The 27142-nt window shown below is 47.2% G+C and overlaps 1 protein-coding gene across 1 annotated transcript; it reads right to left on the bottom strand.

Annotated features, from left to right (window-relative positions):
* Nucleotides 1–279: 279 nt before the first annotated feature.
* Nucleotides 280–27142, bottom strand: LOC115126719 (heat shock protein beta-8-like). Its single transcript, XM_065026822.1, has 3 exons — nt 26311–27142; nt 22873–22936; nt 280–1653 (listed from the first exon to the last, which is right to left on the bottom strand). Exons 1-3 carry the CDS (start codon nt 26711–26713, stop codon nt 1473–1475), a joined length of 648 nt encoding a protein of 215 aa, XP_064882894.1. The 5' UTR covers nt 26714–27142; the 3' UTR covers nt 280–1472.

The following is a 27142-nucleotide window of genomic DNA, read 5'->3' as shown; positions in this document are numbered from 1 at the left end:
TTTTAATAAGATTGCAAAAAAATCTAAACCTGTATTTGCTTTGTCATTATGGGGTATTGTGTGTAGATTGAGAAGAAAAAAACAATGTAATCAATTTTATAATCAGGCTGTAAAGTAAAAATATGTAGAAAAAGTCAAGGGGTCTGAATACTTTCCAAATGCACTGATATGTTACCCAATTACTGTTGTTGGGCACTGTCAGACGGACATCTTGGACTCTGGCCTAAACATTACATGGCACAAATCCACAGAACAAAACACACAGATGTGAACAAACACTGGGATTTATGGGAGGTTTTATTTGCATAAACAAATACAAAGATATCAAGAAGAGGGACGAGAGGGAGAAGGAGAGGAGGGAGGGATGGGAGAGAGAGAGTGGGGGGGTAGGAGTAGGGAGGGCAGAGAGGAGGGAGGGATGGGAGAGAGAGTGGGGGAGGAGGAGGGAGGTGAGGAGAGAGGGATGGGAGAAGTCTGGCAAAAAGTTTATTACCTTTGTACCAAGAACCAACACAACATCATTATCACATGTACAAATAAAAAAATGCAAAGAACATTATTTTGTAAGACCTCTAGTTAGGGCAATTACGGCACTTGAATAGACCGGATCGGTATATATGGTAGGTAAGCTACAGTGCAATTTATTTACAGTCAGTCACCTACATTGGGGTATAATACAATACCAACACACACTATAACACACTATAACGATAATGAGACTATAACTTATCTTCCCACTCAGTCATATTGTACGACTTCCTTATGAATTTCAATGAGCTTCTTTAATTTACCCATTCAACATAATATGATTGACAACAGATCAATTACACATAAAAGACATTGCATGATGCATATCGGTCAAATAAGGTGTGAAATACTGAAGGGAGACATTACATTACGGACCGACCCAGGTAGACGGGGCTCCCAGCCTTGAGCCAGCCTCTGTCTGTATCTGAACAGGTCACTTCAGCACTGCATATACCTGGGACAGCATAGAATGGACGGCATGCTGTACCAGTATAGTGTAGCAATGCTACTGTGAGACAGTGGGATTGATTTAGTTTGTGACTTGTAATTAAATTGGTGCGAGAACCAAGCAGCATGGCTACCAAGAGATACACAAAAATATATATTTTTAGGGGGATGATTGAGAGATTACTTTACACTCAAAATGAACATCAGGGTGTTTCTTTGGCACCCTATTCCCTATATAGGGGTCAGAAGTAGTCTACAAAGGGAATAGAGTGATGTAGGGTGCTACAACATATGCTGAGGGTCTCCCAGACTTTCAACATGTTAGCTCTTCCTCTACTCTGCTGGATGCTCAATTATGGAGTTGCATGAGTGCCAATAATCAAACAAAAATCATTTTGGGGTCAAATGTGGCTCTGTACATCATGGTTGCCCCGAATGTTGGGCCCGGGGTGAGCCTGTGTCCCCCCAGGGAAGAGAGCTCGGTCCTGGGCTTCGTCCTAGACCATGGCGGCCTCCTGGGGCCTGGCCTCTTGGCTCTGGCTGGCCTCCTCCATCTCTCCCTGGGGACCTTCGTTACTGAAGAGGTAGTAGGGAGGGCTCTGCCGCGCCTCGATGATCAACACCCCCTCTGGTGACAAGGAGGCGAAGACCGTCACAGGGTCAACGTCGGTTGGAATCCTGGGAAGGAGAGAGAAAGAGAGAACATATGTGAGAGACTCGTACATAGACGTTTAAGCTTGAGGGTCTTGAAAAGGTTGGTAACTATAACAACAGAGAGAACAGGTGTGAGAGAAAGAGCAGGAAAAAATGAAGTGTACACCCCTGTGCTTGGACATCTTAAAAACATGAACCTCACCGCAGCAGTACGGCAAATACCGTTTGGTGCCAAGACACAGATTTGATTGACATCTTGTCAACAGCCTCCAGTTATATACAGAGGATTTAACACTGTCTCATAACAGCCTCCAGTTATATACAGAGGATTTAACACTGTCAGTTATAAACAGAGGATTTAACACTATCAGTTATAAACAGAGGATTTAACACTATCAGTTATAAACAGAGGATTTAACACTATCAGTTATAAACAGAGGGTGTAAAACTGCCCGTGAGGAGACACCTTGACTGCAGATGAAATTGTTGTTGAAAACTATTTTTTTCTCTCCCTCTTTGGCCTTCGCTCATTCCGAATGCGTAATCTCACACCCCAGAGATAAATGTAAATGTATTTTCCAGGTTTTCATTCAAATGTTCTGGCTGCCATCATCTTTGTGGCGCCATGAGGGAGAGAATAATAAAGAAGAAGAAGAAGAAATGAGACGGACTCGCTCCAGGCGCAGGACTGAGAAATAAAGATTCCAATTATACATAAAATGGCTGCCTGATGCAAAGTTTATTATCACCTGCAATTTCCATCTACATACTTTTCTAACTAGCTCATCCCAACAGCCAGGTGGACGGCTAGCAGACAATTTCAAGTTTTTCTTTCTCCATTTTCCTCCATGGTTTTTGTACTGAAAATATGATACATACTTTATATGACTAGATTAGCATAAATGGCTTCCTCATAAATGTGTAGTGAGAGTGGGAAAGAGAGAGAAAGAAAGAAAGAAAGAAAGAAAGAAAGAAAGAAAGAAAGAGGGGAAATGAGAGAGAGAGAAATAGAGCAAGAGAGATTCAGTGAGATATTGTTACTTTCTGTGAAAATGTTTAAGATAATTCTAAAGGAAAGAGAGGGAGAGAGGGAGAGAGAACGAGAGAGGGAGAGAGAGGGAGAGACGAGAGTTTAGAGAGAGGGAGAGAGAGGGAGAGAGAACGAGAGTTTAGAGAGAGGGAGAGAGAGGGAGAGAGAATGAGAGAGACAGAGAGTTTAGAGAGAGGGAGAGAGAACGAGAGAACGAGGAAGAGACAGAGTGTAGAGCGAGAGAGAGAGAGACAGAGAGTTTAGAGAGAGGGAGAGAGAACGAGAGAACGAGGAAGAGACAGAGTGTAGAGCGAGAGAGAGAGAGAGACAGAGAGTTTAGAGAGAGGTAGAGAGAACGAGAGAACAAGGAAGAGACAGAGTGTAGAGCGAGAGAGAGAGAGAAATGAGTTCTGTGTTGACAGGAATAAAAGTGAGATACAGTATTACCTTCCGTCAAAATGTTTAGGAGAATTCTGAAGGATGGAGAGAGGAGGACTTGTGTGATTGGACCAATATGAGATAAACTGACAGAGCTTGAAATGGTATCCTATTCCCTATGTAGTGCACTACTTTTAACCAGTCAGAATGCACCGTTCAGAATTAGTGCACTATATAGGGAATCGGTTGCTTTTTTGGACACAACCCTGCTATGATTGGACCAATATGAGATAAACAGACAGAGATTCAAAGATGACCTTGGAGAAGATAGGAAATACAGTATCATTGGAAGATAGCCCAGACAGAAGTATACTGTATGGCTCTGGGTTTGAGCTAGAACTAGCCTTGTATCCCACAAACGTCAGTGTGGTATTTATTAACCTATACTGAGCTTTGTCTTGTCTTTTCTCACTTATGACACTGTAGTAGCATGTCCATCCCATAACATTTCTAAACACACATTCTCGTCATATGTGTGACCTTGCTTACAGATGCTAACGTTGTCAGTCAGATAAATTGCGAGAGAGAGAGAGAGAGAAAGAAAGAAAGACAGAGAGTGAGAGATAGAGAGTAGCCAGAGAGAGAGAAATAAAGACAGACCCACAGACAGAGAGAGAGATAAAAGAGAGAGAGAGAGAGAGAGAGAGAGAGCGAGAGAGAGAGAGAGAGAGAGAGAGAGAGAGAGAGAAGAGAAAACACCAGAAGGACCGAGAGAGAGGGAGGGGAGAGAAAGAGCGAGAACGAACGAGAGACAGCGACCCCAAATGGACTGGTATCTGGTCTTTGTCAAGGAGCATGGCCAAATAAAGCCCTCCGTCCATCCGTCACAGGAGTTTCCATATGAGCTGCCAAGTGTTCCTAGGTCCTTAAATAAACAACCCAGCCTCACAGGCCTAGACCTAGAGTCTACCCTCCATTTCATTAGCATAACCCCTCTACAGACAACCATCTTCACACACAACAGACAATTGCTTGTCTATAAGACAGGAGTTCAAGGAGGCCAGTGACCAATGGATAGAAGGGAAAGAGTGAGGGGAAAGAGATCCCTCAGACACACTCATGTGTGGAAAGTTGGAAGTGACTGAAGAGTTCAGGATAAATCATCCCTGGCTTCAAGGCTTCAATTCACGGTCACCTATTTTCTCAATGCAGTATGGCATAGTCAGTGTCTCTCTGGCAAAGTCAAATCACTCATCCGGCTTATTACGAGCCACACCGGGCTGTAGAGCCTTATCTGTCCGGATGGGGGTTTTGTTTAACTCTGGCTACACGTCTTTTTATCTAGCCTATTGATTCTGTATGGCTGCCAAAAACTGTCCAATATAGTTTTTTAAAGAATCAGGGGTAGTGAAACAGGGCTGAGAGGAAGAGAGAGAAAGAGAGCGAGAGAAAAATACAGAGCGTGTGTGTGTGTGTGTGTTTGTCTGTGTGAGTGATCAGTTGTTGTGAGTGAGTGAGTGAGTGTGTGTATGTGTGTGCGTGTGTGTGTGTGTGTGTGTGTGTGTGTGTGTGTGTGTGTGTGTGTGTGTGTGTGTGTGTGTGTGTGTGTGTGTATGTGTTTGTGTGTGTGTGTGTGTGTGCCAGTGCAGCTGATGGACTGAGTCAATCTGAAGCAGTCCAGTATTATTATGTCTATCACAGGAATAGAGACAGGAGGCAAAGTGACAATGACAATCCACCCACAGCCCTGAATAACAAACACACTGAGACCTTCATAGCAGAACACACAGGAATGACATTCCAGAGAGAGACTTCCAGGGACATTGAGTTACAGTGTGTTTGCTTCTTGAATAACTAAAGTAGTTAACCTTGGCGATGCACTATATTTTCACTCCAGAACATTTAGAGAAAAACGTTCTGTAGTTAATCATTTTAATTTAATTCTATCTCTACAGACACCATCCTATAAGACCACAATCAATTGATAGATCAATCATGTCAAAAGAAGCCGAGTATCATGAATACAGTCACAGTTAAAGGCCGTTGACTGTGACTCGGCTCAATGTGCATCAGAGTTGAATAACCTGCCAGAAATAGCCCAGCTCTAGTCTTTTAGACTAAAAACAACACACGGTTTCTCATGCATGTATACATTAGATTAGGCAGTACAGGAATGTCTCTCTCTCTCTCTCTCTCTCTCTCTCTCTCTCTCTCCCCCTCTCTCTCTCTCTCTCCCTCTCCACTGAGTGTAGCCTACTGTACTCTACAGCCAGAGAATTCCTGTATTGAGGACAGTTATTTTTATACACACTATTCTATCTCTCAGTCCGTCTCTTGCTTCTGGTTTAGCTTAGCTGGAGCACAACGTGTGTGTGTGTGTTTGTGTGTGTGTGCGTGCAGGTGTGAGTGTTTGTGTGATCTAAGGGATTCCAATTACAAGGCTTGGTGATATGATGACAGAGAGAGTAGTGCTGGAGCCGGTGCAGACCAGCTGCCTACTAATTAGCCAAGGGGAAATGAACTACATTGAAGTGATGCCTGTAAGACACTACATGTGTCCCAAATGGCCCCTTATTCCCTATATAGTACACTACTTTTGACTGGGGCCTGTAGTGTGTTGTGTACTGTAGGGAAGACAGTGCTGTTTGGAAGGCAAGGCAGTGCCCCAGTACTCATGATTAGCACCACTGTCTGATATTCCATAGTCCCAATTAACAGGGGCATGGCTCTATGGAACATTCTACACACTAGATGCCTTTCTTGGGATACTGGGACAATCAGCTGATTTTTAGATATAAAATCATATGACAATAGATGTTTAAAATGTCTGCTAGATTAGCTGTGGGTAGACTGTAGGAGGTAGGGTAATCCTAAAGGAACAACTGTTTATCAGTTGTTGTCATTGTTTTGCGTGCCTAGGAATGAGCCAACATTTTTTTATATTGGATTGTATAACAATAGATGTGTGAAATGTCTGTCTGATAATCTGTGGGTACTGGGGAGACTGCTGAAAACCTGTGGGTACTGGGGAGACTGCTGATAATCTGTGGGTATTGGGGAGACTGCTGATAATCTGTGGGTACTGGGGAGGCTGCTGATACTATGTGGGTATTGGGGAGACTGCTGATAATCTGTGGGTACTGGGGAGTCTGCTGATAATCTGTGGGTATTGGGGAGACTGCTGATAGTCTGTGGGTATTGGGAAGACTGCTGATAATCTGTGGGTATTGGGGAGACTGCTGATAATCTCTGGGTACTGGGGAGACTGCTGATAATCTGTGGGTACTGGGGAGACTGTTGATAATCTGTGGGTACTGGGGAGACTGCTGATAATCTGTGGGTACTGGGGAGACTGCTGATAATATGTGGGTACTGGGGAGACTGCTGATAATCTGTGGGTACTGGGGAGACTGCTGATAATCTGTGGGTATTGGGGAGACGGCTGATAATCTGTGGGTACTGGGGAGCCTGCTGATAATCTGTGGGTACTGGGGAGACTTCTGATAATCTGTGGGTACTGGGGAGACTGCTGATAATCTGTGGCTATTGGGGAGACTGCTAATAATCTGTGGGTATTGGGGAGACTGCTGATCATCTGTGGGTATTGGGGAGACTGCTGATAATCTGTGGGTATTGGGGAGACTGCTAATAATCTGTGGGTACTGGGGAGACTGTTGATAATCTGTGGGTACTGGGGAGACTGCTGATAATCTGTGGGTACTGGGGAGACTGCTGATAATCTGTGGGTACTGGGGAGACTGGTGATAATCTGTGGGTATTGGGGAGACTGCTGATAATCTGCGGGTACTGGGGAGACTGTTGATAATCTATGGGTACTTGGGAAACTGCTGATAATCTGTGGGTACTGGGGAGACTGCTGATCATCTGTGGGTACTGGGGAAACTGCTGATAATCTGTGGGTATTGGGGAGACTGCTGATAATCTGTGGGTATTGGGGAGACTGCTGATAATCTGTGGGTATTGGGGAGACTGCTGATAATCTGTGGGTACTGGGGAGACTGCTGATAATCTGTGTGTACTGGGGAGACTGCTGATAATCTGTTGGTACTGGGGAGACTGGTGATAATCTGTGGGTATTGGGGAGACTGCTGATAATCTGTGGGTATTGGGGAGACTTCTGATAATCTGTGGGTACTGGGGAGACTGCTGATAATCTGTGGGTATTGGGGAGACTGCTGATAATCTGTGGGTATTGGGGAGACTTCTGATAATCTGTGGGTACTGGGGAGACTGCTGATAATCTGTGGGTACTGGGGAGACGGCTGATAATCTGTGGGTACTGGGGAGACTGCTGATAATCTGTGGGTACTGGGGAGACTTCTGATAATCTGTGGGTACTGGGGAGACTGCTGATAATCTGTGGCTATTGGGGAGACTGCTAATAATCTGTGGGTATTGGGGAGACTGCTGATCATCTGTGGGTATTGGGGAGACTGCTGATAATCTGTGGGTATTGGGGAGACTGCTAATAATCTGTGGGTACTGGGGAGACTGTTGATAATCTGTGGGTACTGGGGAGACTGCTGATAATCTGTGGGTACTGGGGAGACTGCTGATAATCTGTGGGTACTGGGGAGACTGGTGATAATCTGTGGGTATTGGGGAGACTGCTGATAATCTGCGGGTACTGGGGAGACTGTTGATAATCTATGGGTACTTGGGAAACTGCTGATAATCTGTGGGTACTGGGGAGACTGCTGATCATCTGTGGGTACTGGGGAAACTGCTGATAATCTGTGGGTATTGGGGAGACTGCTGATAATCTGTGGGTATTGGGGAGACTGCTGATAATCTGTGGGTATTGGGGAGACTGCTGATAATCTGTGGGTACTGGGGAGACTGCTGATAATCTGTGTGTACTGGGAGACTGCTGATAATCTGTTGGTACTGGGGAGACTGGTGATAATCTGTGGGTATTGGGGAGACTGCTGATAATCTGTGGGTATTGGGAAGACTTCTGATAATCTGTGGGTACTGGGAGACTGCTGATAATCTGTGGGTATTGGGGAGACTGCTGATAATCTGTGGGTATTGGGGAGACTTCTGATAATCTGTGGGTACTGGGGAGACTGCTGATAATCTGTGGGTATTGGGGAGACTGCTGATAATCTGTGGCTATTGGGAGACTGCTAATAATCTGTGGGTACTGGGGAGACTGTTGATAATCTGTGGGTACTGGGAGACTGCTGATAATCTGTGGGTATTGGGGAGACTGCTGATAATCTCTGGGTACTGGGAGACTGCTGATAATCTGTGGGTACTGGGGAGACTGTTGATAATCTGTGGGTACTGGGGAGACTGCTGATAATCTGTGGGTACTGGGGAGACTGCTGATAATATGTGGGTACTGGGGAGACTGCTGATAATCTGTGGGTACTGGGGAGACTGCTGATAATCTGTGGGTACTGGGAGACTGCTGATAATCTGTGGGTATTGGGGAGACTGCTGAAAATCTGTGGGTACTGGGGAGACGGCTGATAATCTGTGGGTACTGGGGAGACTGCTGATAATCTGTGGGTACTGGGGAGACTTCTGATAATCTGTGGGTACTGGGGAGACTGCTGATAATCTGTGGCTATTGGGGAGACTGCTGATAATCTGTGGGTACTGGGAGACTGCTGATAATATGTGGGTACTGGGGAGACTGCTGATAAGCTGTGGGTACTGGGGAGACTGCTGATAATCTGTGGGTATTGGGGAGACGGCTGATAATCTGTGGGTACTGGGGAGCCTGCTGATAATCTGTGGGTACTGGGGAGACTTCTGATAATCTGTGGGTACTGGGGAGACTGCTGATAATCTGTGGCTATTGGGGAGACTGCTAATAATCTGTGGGTATTGGGGAGACTGCTGATCATCTGTGGGTATTGGGGAGACTGCTGATAATCTGTGGGTATTGGGGAGACTGCTAATAATCTGTGGGTACTGGGGAGACTGTTGATAATCTGTGGGTACTGGGGAGACTGCTGATAATCTGTGGGTACTGGGGAGACTGCTGATAATCTGTGGGTACTGGGGAGACTGGTGATAATCTGTGGGTATTGGGGAGACTGCTGATAATCTGCGGGTACTGGGGAGACTGTTGATAATCTATGGGTACTTGGGAAACTGCTGATAATCTGTGGGTACTGGGGAGACTGCTGATCATCTGTGGGTACTGGGGAAACTGCTGATAATCTGTGGGTATTGGGGAGACTGCTGATAATCTGTGGGTATTGGGGAGACTGCTGATAATCTGTGGGTATTGGGGAGACTGCTGATAATCTGTGGGTACTGGGAGACTGCTGATAATCTGTGTGTACTGGGAGACTGCTGATAATCTGTTGGTACTGGGGAGACTGGTGATAATCTGTGGGTATTGGGGAGACTGCTGATAATCTGTGGGTATTGGGGAGACTTCTGATAATCTGTGGGTACTGGGGAGACTGCTGATAATCTGTGGGTATTGGGGAGACTGCTGATAATCTGTGGGTATTGGGGAGACTTCTGATAATCTGTGGGTACTGGGGAGACTGCTGATAATCTGTGGGTATTGGGGAGACTGCTGATAATCTGTGGCTATTGGGGAGACTGCTAATAATCTGTGGGTACTGGGGAGACTGTTGATAATCTGTGGGTACTGGGGAGACTGCTGATAATCTGTGGGTATTGGGGAGACTGCTGATAATCTCTGGGTACTGGGGAGACTGCTGATAATCTGTGGGTACTGGGGAGACTGTTGATAATCTGTGGGTACTGGGGAGACTGCTGATAATCTGTGGGTACTGGGGAGACTGCTGATAATATGTGGGTACTGGGGAGACTGCTGATAATCTGTGGGTACTGGGGAGACTGCTGATAATCTGTGGGTACTGGGGAGACTGCTGATAATCTGTGGGTATTGGGGAGACTGCTGAAAATCTGTGGGTACTGGGGAGACGGCTGATAATCTGTGGGTACTGGGGAGACTGCTGATAATCTGTGGGTACTGGGGAGACTTCTGATAATCTGTGGGTACTGGGGAGACTGCTGATAATCTGTGGCTATTGGGGAGACTGCTAATAATCTGTGGGTATTGGGGAGACTGCTGATCATCTGTGGGTATTGGGGAGACTGCTGATAATCTGTGGGTATTGGGGAGACTGCTAATAATCTGTGGGTACTGGGGAGACTGTTGATAATCTGTGGGTACTGGGGAGACTGCTGATAATCTGTGGGTACTGGGGAGACTGCTGATAATCTGTGGGTACTGGGGAGACTGGTGATAATCTGTGGGTATTGGGGAGAATGCTGATAATCTGCGGGTACTGGGGAGACTGTTGATAATCTATGGGTACTTGGGAAACTGCTGATAATCTGTGGGTACTGGGGAGACTGCTGATCATCTGTGGGTACTGGGGAAACTGCTGATAATCTGTGGGTATTGGGGAGACTGCTGATAATCTGTGGGTATTGGGGAGCCTGCTGATAATCTGTGGGTATTGGGGAGACTGCTGATAATCTGTGGGTACTGGGGAGACTGCTGATAATCTGTGTGTACTGGGGAGACTGCTGATAATCTGTTGGTACTGGGGAGACTGGTGATAATCTGTGGGTATTGGGGAGACTGCTGATAATCTGTGGGTATTGGGGAGACTTCTGATAATCTGTGGGTACTGGGGAGACTGCTGATAATCTGTGGGTATTGGGGAGACTGCTGATAATCTGTGGGTATTGGGGAGACTTCTGATAATCTGTGGGTACTGGGGAGACTGCTGATAATCTGTGGGTATTGGGGAGACTGCTGATAATCTGTGGCTATTGGGGAGACTGCTAATAATCTGTGGGTACTGGGGAGACTGTTGATAATCTGTGGGTACTGGGGAGACTGCTGATAATCTGTGGGTACTGGGGAGACTGGTGATAATCTGTGGGTATTGGGGAGACTGCTGATAATCTGCGGGTACTGGGGAGACTGTTGATAATCTATGGGTACTTGGGAAACTGCTGATAATCTGTGGGTACTGGGGAGACTGCTGATCATCTGTGGGTACTGGGGAAACTGCTGATAATCTGTGGGTATTGGGGAGACTGCTGATAATCTGTGGGTATTGGGGAGACTGCTGATAATCTGTGGGTATTGGGGAGACTGCTGATAATCTGTGGGTACTGGGGAGACTGCTGATAATCTGTGTGTACTGGGGAGACTGCTGATAATCTGTTGGTACTGGGGAGACTGGTGATAATCTGTGGGTATTGGGGAGACTGCTGATAATCTGTGGGTATTGGGAGACTTCTGATAATCTGTGGGTACTGGGGAGACTGCTGATAATCTGTGGGTATTGGGGAGACTGCTGATAATCTGTGGGTATTGGGGAGACTTCTGATAATCTGTGGGTACTGGGGAGACTGCTGATAATCTGTGGGTATTGGGGAGACTGCTGATAATCTGTGGCTATTGGGGAGACTGCTAATAATCTGTGGGTACTGGGGAGACTGTTGATAATCTGTGGGTACTGGGGAGACTGCTGATAATCTGTGGGTACTGGGGAGACTGCTGATAATCTGTGGGTCCTGGGGAGACTGCTGATAATCTGTGGGTACTGGGGAGACTGCTGATAATCTGTGGGTACTGGGGAGACTGCTGATAATCTGTGGGTATTGGGGAGACTGCTGATAATCTGCGGGTACTGGGGAGACTGTTGATAATCTATGGGTACTTGGGAAACTGCTGATAATCTGTGGGTACTGGGGAGACTGCTGATCATCTGTGGGTACTGGGGAAACTGCTGATAATCTGTGGGTATTGGGGAGACTGCTGATAATCTGTGGGTATTGGGGAGACTGCTTATAATCTGTGGGTATTGGGGAGACTGCTGATAATCTGTGGGTACTGGGGAGACTGCTGATAATCTGTGTGTACTGGGGAGACTGCTGATAATCTGTTGGTACTGGGGAGACTGGTGATAATCTGTGGGTATTGGGGAGACTGCTGATAATCTGTGTGTACTGGGGAGACTGCTGATAATCTGTTGGTACTGGGGAGACTGGTGATAATATGTGGGTATTGGGGAGACTGCTGATAATCTGTGGGTATTGGGGAGACTGCTGATAATCTGTGGGTACTGGGGAGACTGCTGATAATCTGTGGGTATTGGGGAGACTGCTGATAATCTGTGGGTATTGGGGAGACTTCTGATAATCTGTGGGTACTGGGGAGACTGCTGATAATCTGTGGGTATTGGGGAGACTGCTGATAATCTGTGGCTATTGGGGAGACTGCTAATAATCTGTGGGTACTGGGGAGACAGCTGATAATCTGTGGGTACTGGGGAGCCTGCTGATAATATGTGGGTACTGGGGAGACTTCTGATAATCTGTGGGTACTGGGGAGACTGCTGATAATCTGTGGGTATTGGGGAGACTGCTGAAAATCTGTGGGTATTGGGGAGACTGCTGATAATCTGTGGGTACTGGGGAGACTGCTGATAATCTGTGGGTATTGGGGAGACTGCTGATAATCTGTGGGTACTGGGGAGACTGCTGATAATCTGTGTGTACTGGGGAGACTGCTGATAATCTGTTGGTACTGGGGAGACTGGTGATAATCTGTGGGTATTGGGGAGACTGCTGATAATCTGTGTGTACTGGGGAGACTGCTGATAATCTGTTGGTACTGGGGAGACTGGTGATAATATGTGGGTATTGGGGAGACTGCTGATAATCTGTGGGTATTGGGGAGACTTCTGATAATCTGTGGGTACTGGGGAGACTGCTGATAATCTGTGGGTATTGGGGAGACTGCTGATAATCTGTGGGTATTGGGGAGACTTCTGATAATCTGTGGGTACTGGGGAGACTGCTGATAATCTGTGGGTATTGGGGAGACTGCTGATAATCTGTGGCTATTGGGGAGACTGCTAATAATCTGTGGGTACTGGGGAGACAGCTGATAATCTGTGGGTACTGGGGAGCCTGCTGATAATATGTGGGTACTGGGGAGACTTCTGATAATCTGTGGGTACTGGGGAGACTGCTGATAATCTGTGGCTATTGGGGAGACTGCTAATAATCTGTGGGTACTGGGGAGACTGTTGATAATCTGTGGGTACTGGGGAGACTGCTGATAATCTGTGGGTACTGGGGAGACTGCTGATAATCTGTGGGTACTGGGGAGACTGCTGATAATCTGTGGGTACTGGGGAGACTGCTGATAATCTGTGGGTACTGGGGAGACTGCTGATAATCTGTGGGTATTGGGGAGACTGCTGAAAATCTGTGGGTACTGGGGAGACGGCTGATAATCTGTGGGTACTGGGGAGACTGCTGATAATCTGTGGCTATTGGGGAGACTGCTAATAATCTGTGGGTATTGGGCAGACTGCTGATAATCTGTTGGTACTGGGGAGACTGCTGATAATCTGTGGGTACTGGGGAGACTGCTGATAATATGTGGGTACTGGGTAGACCGCTGATAATCTGTGGGTATTGGGGAGACAGCTGTTAATCTGTGGGTATTGGGGAGACTGCTGATAATCTGTAGGTACTGCGGAAACTGCTGATAATCTGTGGGTATTGGGGAGACTGCTGATAATCTGTGGGTACTGGGGAGACTGCTGATAATCTGTGGGTACTGGGGAGACTGTTGATAATCTGTGGGTACTGGGGAGACTGCTGATAATCTGTGGGTACTGGGGAGACTGCTGATAATCTGTGGGTACTGGGGAGACTGCTGATAATCTGTGGGTACTGGGGAGTCTTCTGATAATCTGTGGGTATTGTGGAGACTGCTGATAATATGTGGGTACTGGGGAGACTGCTGATAATCTGTGGGTACTGGGGAGACTGCTGATAATCTGTGGGTATTGGGGAGACTGCTGAAAATCTGTGGGTATTGGGCAGACTGCTGATAATCTGTTGGTACTGGGGAGACTGCTGATAATCTGTGGGTACTGGGGAGACTGCTGATAATATGTGGGTACTGGGTAGACCGCTGATAATCTGTGGGTATTGGGGAGACAGCTGTTAATCTGTGGGTATTGGGGAGACTGCTGATAATCTGTAGGTACTGCGGAAACTGCTGATAATCTGTGGGTATTGGGGAGACTGCTGATAATCTGTGGGTACTGGGGAGACTGCTGATAATCTGTGGGTACTGGGGAGACTGTTGATAATCTGTGGGTACTGGGGAGACTGCTGATAATCTGTGGGTACTGGGGAGACTGCTGATAATCTGTGGGTACTGGGGAGACTGCTGATAATCTGTGGGTACTGGGGAGCCTGCTGATAATATGTGGGTACTGGGGAGACTTCTGATAATCTGTGGGTACTGGGGAGACTGCTGATAATCTGTGGCTATTGGGGAGACTGCTAATAATCTGTGGGTACTGGGGAGACTGTTGATAATCTGTGGGTACTGGGGAGACTGCTGATAATCTGTGGGTACTGGGAGACTGCTGATAATCTGTGGGTACTGGGGAGACTGCTGATAATCTGTGGGTACTGGGGAGACTGCTGATAATCTGTGGGTACTGGGGAGACTGCTGATAATCTGTGGGTATTGGGGAGACTGCTGAAAATCTGTGGGTACTGGGGAGACGGCTGATAATCTGTGGGTACTGGGGAGACTGCTGATAATCTGTGGCTATTGGGGAGACTGCTAATAATCTGTGGGTATTGGGCAGACTGCTGATAATCTGTTGGTACTGGGGAGACTGCTGATAATCTGTGGGTACTGGGGAGACTGCTGATAATATGTGGGTACTGGGTAGACCGCTGATAATCTGTGGGTATTGGGGAGACAGCTGTTAATCTGTGGGTATTGGGGAGACTGCTGATAATCTGTAGGTACTGCGGAAACTGCTGATAATCTGTGGGTATTGGGGAGACTGCTGATAATCTGTGGGTACTGGGGAGACTGCTGATAATCTGTGGGTACTGGGGAGACTGTTGATAATCTGTGGGTACTGGGGAGACTGCTGATAATCTGTGGGTACTGGGGAGACTGCTGATAATCTGTGGGTACTGGGGAGACTGCTGATAATCTGTGGGTACTGGGGAGACTGCTGATAATCTGTGGGTATTGGGGAGACTGCTGAAAATCTGTGGGTACTGGGGAGACGGCTGATAATCTGTGGGTACTGGGGAGCCTGCTGATAATCTGTGGGTACTGGGGAGACTTCTGATAATCTGTGGGTACTGGGGAGACTGCTGATAATCTGTGGCTATTGGGGAGACTGCTAATAATCTGTGGGTACTTGGGAGACTGTTGATAATCTGTGGGTACTGGGGAGACTGCTGATAATATGTGGGTACTGGGGAGACTGCTGATAATCTGTGGGTACTGGGGAGACTGCTGATAATCTGTGGGTACTGGGGAGACTGCTGATAATCTGTGGGTATTGGGGAGACTGCTGATAATCTGTGGGTACTGGGGAGACTGCTGATAATCTGTGGGTATTGGGGAGACTGCTGATAATCTGTGGGTACTGGGGAGACTGCTGATAATCTGTGTGTACTGGGGAGACTGCTGATAATCTGTTGGTACTGGGGAGACTGGTGATAATCTGTGGGTATTGGGGAGACTGCTGATAATCTGTGTGTACTGGGGAGACTGCTGATAATCTGTTGGTACTGGGAGACTGGTGATAATATGTGGGTATTGGGGAGACTGCTGATAATCTGTGGGTATTGGGGAGACTTCTGATAATCTGTGGGTACTGGGGAGACTGCTGATAATCTGTGGGTATTGGGGAGACTGCTGATAATCTGTGGGTATTGGGGAGACTTCTGATAATCTGTGGGTACTGGGGAGACTGCTGATAATCTGTGGGTATTGGGGAGACTGCTGATAATCTGTGGCTATTGGGGAGACTGCTAATAATCTGTGGGTACTGGGGAGACAGCTGATAATCTGTGGGTACTGGGGAGCCTGCTGATAATATGTGGGTACTGGGGAGACTTCTGATAATCTGTGGGTACTGGGGAGACTGCTGATAATCTGTGGCTATTGGGGAGACTGCTAATAATCTGTGGGTACTGGGAGACTGTTGATAATCTGTGGGTACTGGGGAGACTGCTGATAATCTGTGGGTACTGGGGAGACTGCTGATAATCTGTGGGTACTGGGGAGACTGCTGATAATCTGTGGGTACTGGGGAGACTGCTGATAATCTGTGGGTACTGGGGAGACTGCTGATAATCTGTGGGTATTGGGGAGACTGCTGAAAATCTGTGGGTACTGGGGAGACGGCTGATAATCTGTGGGTACTGGGGAGACTGCTGATAATCTGTGGCTATTGGGGAGACTGCTAATAATCTGTGGGTATTGGGCAGACTGCTGATAATCTGTTGGTACTGGGGAGACTGCTGATAATCTGTGGGTACTGGGGAGACTGCTGATAATATGTGGGTACTGGGTAGACCGCTGATAATCTGTGGGTATTGGGGAGACAGCTGTTAATCTGTTGGTATTGGGGAGACTGCTGATAATCTGTAGGTACTGCGGAAACTGCTGATAATCTGTGGGTATTGGGGAGACTGCTGATAATCTGTGGGTACTGGGGAGACTGCTGATAATCTGTGGGTACTGGGGAGACTGTTGATAATCTGTGGGTACTGGGGAGACTGCTGATAATCTGTGGGTACTGGGGAGACTGCTGATAATCTGTGGGTACTGGGGAGACTGCTGATAATCTGTGGGTACTGGGGAGTCTTCTGATAATCTGTGGGTATTGTGGAGACTGCTGATAATATGTGGGTACTGGGGAGACTGCTGATAATCTGTGGGTACTGGGGAGACTGCTGATAATCTGTGGGTATTGGGGAGACTGCTGAAAATCTGTGGGTATTGGGCAGACTGCTGATAATCTGTTGGTACTGGGGAGACTGCTGATAATCTGTGGGTACTGGGGAGACTGCTGATAATATGTGGGTACTGGGTAGACCGCTGATAATCTGTGGGTATTGGGGAGACAGCTGTTAATCTGTGGGTATTGGGGAGACTGCTGATAATCTGTAGGTACTGCGGAAACTGCTGATAATCTGTGGGTATTGGGGAGACTGCTGATAATCTGTGGGTACTGGGGAGACTGCTGATAATCTGTGGGTACTGGGGAGACTGTTGATAATCTGTGGGTACTGGGGAGACTGCTGATAATCTGTGGGTACTGGGAGACTGCTGATAATCTGTGGGTACTGGGAGACTGCTGATAATCTGTGGGTACTGGGGAGCCTGCTGATAATATGTGGGTACTGGGGAGACTTCTGATAATCTGTGGGTACTGGGGAGACTGCTGATAATCTGTGGCTATTGGGGAGACTGCTAATAATCTGTGGGTACTGGGGAGACTGCTGATAATCTGTGGGTACTGGGGAGACTGTTGATAATCTGTGGGTACTGGGAGACTGCTGATAATCTGTGGCTATTGGGAGACTGCTAATAATCTGTGGGTACTGGGAGACTGTTGATAATCTGTGGGTACTGGGGAGACTGCTGATAATCTGTGGGTACTGGGAGACTGCTGATAATCTGTGGGTACTGGGGAGACTGCTGATAATCTGTGGGTACTGGGGAGACTGCTGATAATCTGTGGGTACTGGGGAGACTGCTGATAATCTGTGGGTATTGGGGAGACTGCTGAAAATCTGTGGGTACTGGGAGACTGCTGATAATCTGTGGGTACTGGGAGACTGCTGATAATCTGTGGCTATTGGGAGACTGCTAATAATCTGTGGGTATTGGGCAGACTGCTGATAATCTGTTGGTACTGGGGAGACTGCTGATAATCTGTGGGTACTGGGGAGACTGCTGATAATATGTGGGTACTGGGTAGACTGATAATCTGTGGGTATTGGGGAGACAGCTGTTAATCTGTGGGTATTGGGAGACTGCTGATAATCTGTAGGTACTGGGGAAACTGCTGATAATCTGTGGGTATTGGGGAGACTGCTGATAATCTGTGGGTACTGGGGAGACTGCTGATAATCTGTGGGTACTGGGGAGACTGTTGATAATCTGTGGGTACTGGGAGACTGCTGATAATCTGTGGGTACTGGGGAGACTGCTGATAATCTGTGGCTATTGGGAGACTGCTAATAATCTGTGGGTACTTGGGGAGACTGCTGATAATCTGTGGGTACTGGGGAGACTGCTGATAATATGTGGGTACTGGGGAGACTGCTGATAATCTGTGGGTACTGGGGAGACTGCTGATAATCTGTGGGTATTGGGGAGACTGCTGATAATCTGTGGGTACTGGGGAGACTGCTGATAATCTGTGGGTATTGGGGAGACTGCTGAAAATCTGTGGGTACTGGGGAGACAGCTGATAATCTGTGGGTACTGGGGAGCCTGCTGATAATCTGTGGGTACTGGGGAGACTTCTGATAATCTGTGGGTACTGGGGAGACTGCTGATAATCTGTGGCTATTGGGGAGACTGCTAATAATCTGTGGGTACTGGGGAGACTGTTGATAATCTGTGGGTACTGGGGAGACTGCTGATAATCTGTGGGTACTGGGGAGACTGCTGATAATCTGTGGGTACTGGGGAGACTGCTGATAATCTGTGGGTACTGGGGAGACTGCTGATAATCTGTGGGTACTGTGGAGCCTGCTGATAATCTGTGGGTATTGGGGAGACTGCTGAAAATCTGTGGGTACTGGGGAGACGGCTGATAATCTGTGGGTACTGGGGAGCCTGCTGATAATCTGTGGGTACTGGGGAGACTTCTGATAATCTGTGGGTACTGGGGAGACTGCTGATAATCTGTGGGTACTGGGGAGACTGCTGACAATCTGTGGGTATTGGGGAGACTGCTGAAAATCTGTGGGTACTGGGGAGACTGTTGATAATCTGTGGGTACTGGGGAGACTTCTGATAATCTGTGGGTACTGGGGAGACTGCTGATAATCTGTGGCTATTGGGGAGACTGCTAATAATCTGTTGGCACTGGGGAGACTGTTGATAATCTGTGGGTACTGGGGAGACTGCTGATAATCTGTGGGTACTGGGGAGACTGCTGATAATCTGTGGGTATTGGGGAGACTGCTGAAAATCTGTGGGTACTGGGGAGGCAGCTGATAATCTGTGGGTACTGGGGAGCCTGCTGATAATCTGTGGGTACTGGGGAGACTTCTGATAATCTGTGGGTACTGGGGAGACTGCTGATAATCTGTGGCTATTGGGGAGACTGCTAATAATCTGTGGGTACTGGGGAGACTGTTGATAATCTGTGGGTACTGGGGAGACTGCTGATAATCTGTGGGTACTGGGAGACTGCTGATAATCTGTGGGTACTGGGGAGACTGCTGATAATCTGTGGGTACTGGGGAGACTGCTGATAATCTGTGGGTACTGGGGAGACTGCTGATAATCTGTGGGTATTGGGGAGACTGCTGAAAATCTGTGGGTACTGGGGAGACGGCTGATAATCTGTGGGTACTGGGGAGACTGCTGATAATCTGTGGCTATGGGGGAGACTGCTAATAATCTGTGGGTATTGGGCAGACTGCTGATAATCTGTTGGTACTGGGGAGACTGCTGATAATCTGTGGGTACTGGGGAGACTGCTGATAATATGTGGGTACTGGGTAGACCGCTGATAATCTGTGGGTATTGGGGAGACAGCTGTTAATCTGTGGGTATTGGGGAGACTGCTGATAATCTGTAGGTACTGCGGAAACTGCTGATAATCTGTGGGTATTGGGGAGACTGCTGATAATCTGTGGGTACAGGGGAAACTGCTGATAATCTGTGGGTATTGGGGAGACTGCTGATAATCTGTGGGTACTGGGGAGTCTGCTGATAATCTGTGGGTATTGGGGAGACTGCTGATAGTCTGTGGGTATTGGGAAGACTGCTGATAATCTGTGGGTATTGGGGAGACTGCTGATAATCTGTGGGTACTGGGGAGACTGCTGATAATCTGTGGGTACTGGGGAGACTGTTGATAATCTGTGGGTACTGGGGAGACTGCTGATAATCTGTGGGTACTGGGGAGACTGCTGATAATCTGTGGGTACTGGGGAGACTGCTGATAATCTGTGGGTACTGGGGAGTCTTCTGATAATCTGTGGGTATTGTGGAGACTGCTGATAATATGTGGGTACTGGGGAGACTGCTGATAATCTGTGGGTACTGGGGAGACTGCTGATAATCTGTGGGTATTGGGGAGACTGCTGAAAATCTGTGGGTACTGGGGAGACGGCTGATAATCTGTGGGTACTGGGGAGCCTGCTGATAATCTGTGGGTACTGGGGAGACTTCTGATAATCTGTGGGTACTGGGGACACTGCTGATAATCTGTGGCTATTGGGGAGACTGCTAATAATCTGTGGGTACTGGGGAGACTGTTGATAATCTGTGGGTACTGGGGAGACTGCTGATAATCTATGGGTACTGGGGAGACTGCTGATAATCTGTGGGTACTGGGGAGACTGCTGATAATCTGTGGTATTGGGGAGACTGCTGATAATCTGTGGGTATTGGGGAGACTGCTAATAATCTGTGGGTACTGGGGAGACTGTTGATAATCTGTGGGTACTGGGGAGACTGCTGATAATCTGTGGGTACTGGGGAGAGTGCTGTTAATCTGTGGGTACTGGGGAGACTGCTGATAATCTGTGGGTACTGGGGAGACGGCTGATAATCTGTGGGTATTGGGGAGACTGCTGATAGTCTGTGGGTATTGGGAAGACTGCTGATAATCTGTGGGTATTGGGGAGACTGCTGATAATCTGTGGGTACTGGGGAGACTGCTGATAATCTGTGGGTACTGGGGAGACAGTTGATAATCTGTGGGTACTGGGGACCCTGCTGATAATCTGTGGGTACTGGGGAGACGGCTGATAATCTGTGGGTATTGGGGAGACTGCTGATAGTCTGTGGGTATTGGGAAGACTGCTGATAATCTGTGGGTATTGGGGAGACTGCTGATAATCTGTGGGTACTGGGGAGACTGCTGATAATCTGTGGGTACTGGGGAGACAGTTGATAATCTGTGGGTACTGGGGACCCTGCTGATAATCTGTGGGTACTGGGGAGACTGCTGATAATCTGTGGGTACTGGGGAGACTGCTGATAAACTGTGGGTACTGGGGAGACTGCTGATAATCTGTGGGTACTGGGGAGACTGCTGATAATCTGTGGGTATTGGGGAGACTGCTGAAAATCTGTGGGTACTGGGAGACGGCTGATAATCTGTGGGTACTGGGAGCCTGCTGATAATCTGTGGGTACTGGGAGACTTCTGATAATCTGGGTACTGGGGAGATCTCTGTGGGTACTGGGGAGACTGCTGATAATCTGTGGCTATTGGGGAGACTGCTAATAATCTGTGGGTACTGGGGAGACTGTTGATAATCTGTGGGTACTGGGGAGACTGCTGATAATCTGTGGGTACTGGGGAGACTGCTGATAATCTGTGGGTACTGGGGAGACTGCTGATAATCTGTGGGTACTGGGGAGACTGCTGATAATCTGTGGGTACTGGGGAGACTGCTGATAATCTGTGGCTATTCGGGAGACTGCTAATAATCTGTGGGTATTGGGGAGACTGCTGATAATCTGTGGGTATTGGGAAGACTGCTGATAATCTGTGGGTATTGGGGAGACTGCTGATAATCTGTGGGTACTGGGGAGACGGCTGATAATCTGTGGGTATTGCGGAGACTGCTGATAGTCTGTGGGTATTGTGAAGACTGCTGATAATCTGTGGGTATTGGGGAGACTGCTGATAATCTGTGGGTACTGGGGAGACTGCTGATAATCTGTGGGTACTGGGGAGACAGTTGATAATCTGTGGGTACTGGGGACCCTGCTGATAATCTGTGGGTACTGGGGAGACTGCTGATAATCTGTGGGTACTGGGGAGACTGCTGATAATCTGTGGGTACTGGGGAGACTGCTGATAATCTGTGGGTACTGGGGTGACTGCTGATAATCTGTGGGTATTGGGGAGACTGCTGAAAATCTGTGGGTACTGGGGAGACGGCTAATAATCTGTGGGTACTGGGGAGCCTGCTGATAATCTGTGGGTACTGGGGAGACTGCTGATAATCTGTGGGTCCTGGGGAGACTGCTGATAATCTGTGGCTATTCGGGAGACTGCTAATAATCTGTGGGTATTGGGGAGACTGCTGATAATCTGTGGGTATTGGGAAGACTGCTGATAATCTGTGGGTATTGGGGAGACTGCTGATAATCTGTGGGTACTGGGGAGACTGCTGATAATCTGTGGGTACTGGGGAGACTGTTGATAATCTGTGGGTACTGGGGACCCTGCTGATAATCTGTGGGTATTGGGAAGACTGCTGATAATCTGTGGGTATTGGGGAGACTGCTGATAATCTGTGGGTACTGGGGAGACTGCTGATAATCTGTGGGTACTGGGGAGACTGTTGATAATCTGTGGGTACTGGGGACCCTGCTGATAATCTGTGGGTACTGGGGAGACTGCTGATAATCTGTGGGTACTGGGGAGACTGCTGATAATCTGTGGGTACTGGGGAGACTGCTGATAATCTGTGGTATTGGGGAGACTGCTGATAATCTGTGGGTATTGGGGAGACTGCTGATAATCTGTGGGTACTGGGGAGACTGCTGATAATCTGTGGGTACTGGGGAGACTGCTGATAATCTTTGGGTACTGGGGAGACTGCTGATAATCTGTGGGTACTGGGGAGACTGCTGATAATCTGTGGGTACTGGGGAGACTGCTGATAATCTGTGGGTACTGGGGAGACTGCAATAAGTAAAGTGATCCTAAAGGCGCATCAGTTTATCATTTGTTGTTTTTGTTATTGTTGTTGTTATTGTTGTTGTTGTTATTGTTCCAGGCAGCTACGGATACTCACTGTATCTTCTTTGTGAAGTTCTTTGTCACGATGCCTCCTTCCTCCTGCTTCTCTTCATGTTTCCCTGTGGGAAAAACAACATGAAATACAATGAACAGAGTGCAACGACCCCAACAAGTGATACTTTGTCAAATTGTGTAATCTCTCTTGCTTGGTCATAGTTTCTGATAAGTGGGAGATGCAATCAACAACATGTCATGTTGCAAAAATCTCACTGTCGTTATCTGAAACGCAGGATTGTGGAGTCCAGAAGTTAACATGGAGTCGAAACATAGTCCTTGGTGTAAGGGTGGGTCATATAATTTAATTTAATTCAACTCAAATGGGCGGCAGGTAGCCTAGTGGTTAGAGCATTGGACAAGTAACTGAAAGGTTGCTGGATCGAATCCATGAACTGACAAGGTAAAAATCTGATGTTCTGCCCTTGAGCAGTTAACCCACTGTTCCCTGGTAGGCAGTCATTGTAAATAAGAGTTTGTTCTTAACTGACATTCCTAATTAGGCAAATAAAAAAATGACTTTATTATTATCACAGGAATGACGCAGAACACCCCTACCCATTTCCCATCTTAACCCTACTTCTTCTCAGATGATGAAATCGCCAACCCTGACAGAGGGAGGAAGCGAGAAATGGAAGGAAAGATCTGGAAAGATCTGGAAAGATCTGGGAAGATCTGGAAAGATCTGGGAAGCTCCAGAATGAAGGACACCTCATCTTAATAAAGTCCTGTTTATGACTCCTGTCTGTGCAGCTGCTCAGAATGCTAAATGTCAGCGTAGCAGCCACTGCCCTACCCTCTGCTCCGTCCCACCCAGCTATGTGCAACCTTATACCCCCGCTGTGTGACGTCTACACCTAAGGAAAGTGCTGGACTGGCCTAGCTCTGGAGAGAACAGAAACATAACCACAGCTCTGGTCTGGAGAGAATAGAAACATAACCACAGCTCTGGTCTGGAGAGAATAGAAACATAACCACAGCTCTGGTCTGGAGAGAATAGAAACATAACCACAGCTCTGGTCTGGAGAGAATAGAAACATAACCACAGCTCTGGTCTGGAGAGAATAGAAACATAACCACAGCTCTGGTCTAGAGAGAATAGAAACATAACCACAGCTCTGGTCTGGAGAGAATAGAAACATAACCACAGCTCTGGTCTGGAGAGAATAGAAACATAACCACAGCTCTGGTCTGGAGAGAATAGAAACATAACCACAGCTCTGGTCTGGAGAGAATAGAAACATAACCACAGCTCTGGTCTGGAGAGAATAGAAACATAACCACAGCTCTGGTCTGGAGAGAATAGAAACATAACCACAGCTCTGGTCTGGAGAGAATAGAAACATAACCACAGCTCTGGTCTGGAGAGAATAGAAACATAACCACAGCTCTGGTCTGGAGAGAATAGAAACATAACCACAGCTCTGGTCTGGAGAGAATAGAAACATAACCACAGCTCTGGTCTGGAGAGAATAGAAACATAACCACAGCTCTGGTCTGGAGAGAATAGAAACATAACCACAGCTCTGGTCTGGAGAGAATAGAAACATAACCACAGCTCTGGTCTGGAGAGAATAGAAACATAACCACAGCTCTGGTCTAGAGAGAATAGAAACATAACCACAGCTCTGGTCTGGAGAGAATAGAAACATAACCACAGCTCTGGTCTGGAGAGAATAGAAACATAACCACAGCTCTGGTCTGGAGAGAATAGAAACATAACCACAGCTCTGGTCTGGAGAGAATAGAAACTGTCCTGGAGAGAACACAACCAACCACAGCCTCTCTCTCAGTCTCCTTGAACCTCTCAACCTCTCTCAGTCTCCATGAGCCTCTCATCCTCCCTCAGTCCCGTGTGGTACGGATGTCACATTCCTAACTGCCTTGGTAACACACTCCGACTGCACTTGTCATATCACATTAGTTTCTTAATTGCAAATATGATATACATCCATTCAAAGTGTCTTTATATTTGCTTCAGCACCAAGGACACACTGCTTCGTGATAACTCAGAAACTACTACAAGGCAAAAACTCTGTTCAGCCAAAGTTAGGTTGACTTTTGACGGTTACTATCAACACATGACATGAGAGAAAGCACAGACTGGCCACGTCAACCCCGACTTTAACATGCTTATGACATGCTCACAGACACACACTTAGAACAGGCCAGGTCACAGAGGCAGGCAGTCAGGGAGAGCCCCCAGAGGCGGGCAGGCCTTAGCTCCATGGCGCTAGCTGACTGAATGACCCAAATGGCACACCAACACTGTGTTTATAAAAAGCTCCGTATGAGGCCTAGTCTCTTCTCTACGGTAACTTCCACTCCACCTGGCATTCTTCAGTTGTCCGTTAAATAATTAGTCTACAGTCTAAAGAAGCCATGGACAGCTTTAAATATATGTTGTACTTATTTCAACCTACATTCAGGACCTGGTAAAAGCATAACAAACTCAAAGATTGTATGGACGCCCTGGATATGAGGTTTATATAACACCTGTACTTATTTAGTTCTACAATCAGCACAGTTCAGTTCATTTTACTTCAGTAAATCAGTTCAGTGCCTGGTAACACAACAAACTCAAAGATTATACTGTATGAATTGATTAAATACTCAAGGGGGGTGTACGCACCAATCAGCTATCGCCAGGCAGAATAATACTTCCAGAAACAAGCTGTTCAGTGTATTTGGTTCCTAGGATCAGAGCATGGTAGCACAACAAGAGCATATGATAAAAAAATTACTGAAGGGTCTAGTCAGCTATCACCGGGCAGAATAACAGGTCCAAAACATTCTCTAATACTAACAGCAGTGTGTTGCTTGTCTCCTTCTGGACAGAGACTGTTGTCATGGGACTTCCTCACTTAAATCTATATCTGTCTCATGGGTGAGTGATTCTGGAGGCATCTGAACAGGTGCCTGGGCTTGATGAACAGAGCTGACAATCTGCAAGTCATGGACCCTACTTCCCCATATACTGTAGGTTGTAAGGTATTCAAACATCCTTATCATATGAGCTGGCTATGAGAATATATGATGTACATATTTGAAATATGAATATAACTATTTTGTAAATAATCATGTCTATTGTGTACTTTAATTGCATGTATGAGATGATGCATATCATTTCATTTTCAAATGTGAAACACTAGCCTATATAAGTACAGTTGTTAATGTTTCTTATTGATCCCCAAAGCAACTGACAATAAACCCTTTTTTCTTAGATGTGTTCAAGTCGATTACTGTATATTTGAAGTAGGGCTATGGCTCTATTCAATCCGTATTGCGGAAGTTCAGCGTTACAGTGTGATTGAAATTTAAAGGCAATGTTCCCGCGTTATCGGAGATTAAGTTCACTGTAAACGCTGCATACAGTATGACGCCTCAATCGGGCCGCAGAGATACAGATTGAATAGAGCCTAAACTAATATGTCCTCACCTGATACTTCTACAAACCCATCTTTGGTTTTGATGTTAAGTTCCTCTGGTTTGAAGCTGTGGACGTTCACACAAACTTTCCACGGCTCTCCCGGCGTCTGGGTCGGAGAGCTGCGGGGGGACTCGCTGTATCTCGTGCTGTACACAGGCGGCTGCCCAGTTGATGCACGCGTTGGTGGAAACCCTGTGCGCAGAGTGCCCGTGAATGGTGCGGAAAGCCGCGTGCTGAGCCGGCTAGGCCGGGCCCAACCGGGCCAGTCCATTGACATGTCTTCAGGGAAAGCGGACATCCCAAAGTCATCGTCCATAAACCGAGAGGCCAGTGACGGACTCTCTCTGAAAGGGTCTCGGGGGACCCTCTGCCTACTCCCCAGCGTTCCCAGAGTGTAGAAGTCTTCTGCCATGATCAACTGGCTGCTGCTCCAAATAAGAAAAGTAAGAAAAAAGCGGCACCTTAAATATTGGCTCTGTCCAAGTTTACTCTCCCCAAGCTGACAATTGCCAAAGTAATATAAATATATAGTAGACAATGAGAAACAAGTTGTAAACCAGATGATTTGCTAAAAACAAAAGTTGATCTATGTTTTTCTAGTGTTGCGCTCAAGACAGTTACGCATCGAATCACCCCAAAATAACGGACATCGACTTGTGACGATCCCTTCCCTTAGTATCCTCGAAGTTGAATACGGTCTTTGAGTTGAACTGACCTTATATCGACTGAAAGACCGTTTTATATGTCTACCGTTTTCCCTGACGGTGAGTGTGCACAACAATGTCCAGAAAGTGTGCGGTGCCTCCGGGCGCCACAACGCAACAGCTGACAGAAGAAGCCC

The sequence above is a fragment of the Oncorhynchus nerka genome, linkage group LG13, assembly GCF_034236695.1.
Source record: "Oncorhynchus nerka isolate Pitt River linkage group LG13, Oner_Uvic_2.0, whole genome shotgun sequence".
NCBI lineage: Eukaryota > Metazoa > Chordata > Actinopteri > Salmoniformes > Salmonidae > Oncorhynchus > Oncorhynchus nerka.
The sequence above is the reverse complement of the archived record's forward strand: the minus strand, read 5'-3'. Positions and strand labels throughout refer to the sequence as shown.

Bases quoted from the DNA above. Each gene is read 5' to 3' on its own strand.
- LOC115126719 (XM_065026822.1), bottom strand. From the start codon at position 26,713: ATGGCAGAAGACTTCTACACTCTGGGAACGCTGGGGAGTAGGCAGAGG. The intron at 22,937-26,310 runs GTGAGGACATAT...TTTTTCCCACAG, and splicing joins TGGGTTTGTAGAAGTATCAG to GGAAACATGAAGAGAAGCAG. The intron at 1,654-22,872 runs GTGAGTATCCGT...TCTCCTTCCCAG, and splicing joins AACTTCACAAAGAAGATACA to GATTCCAACCGACGTTGACC.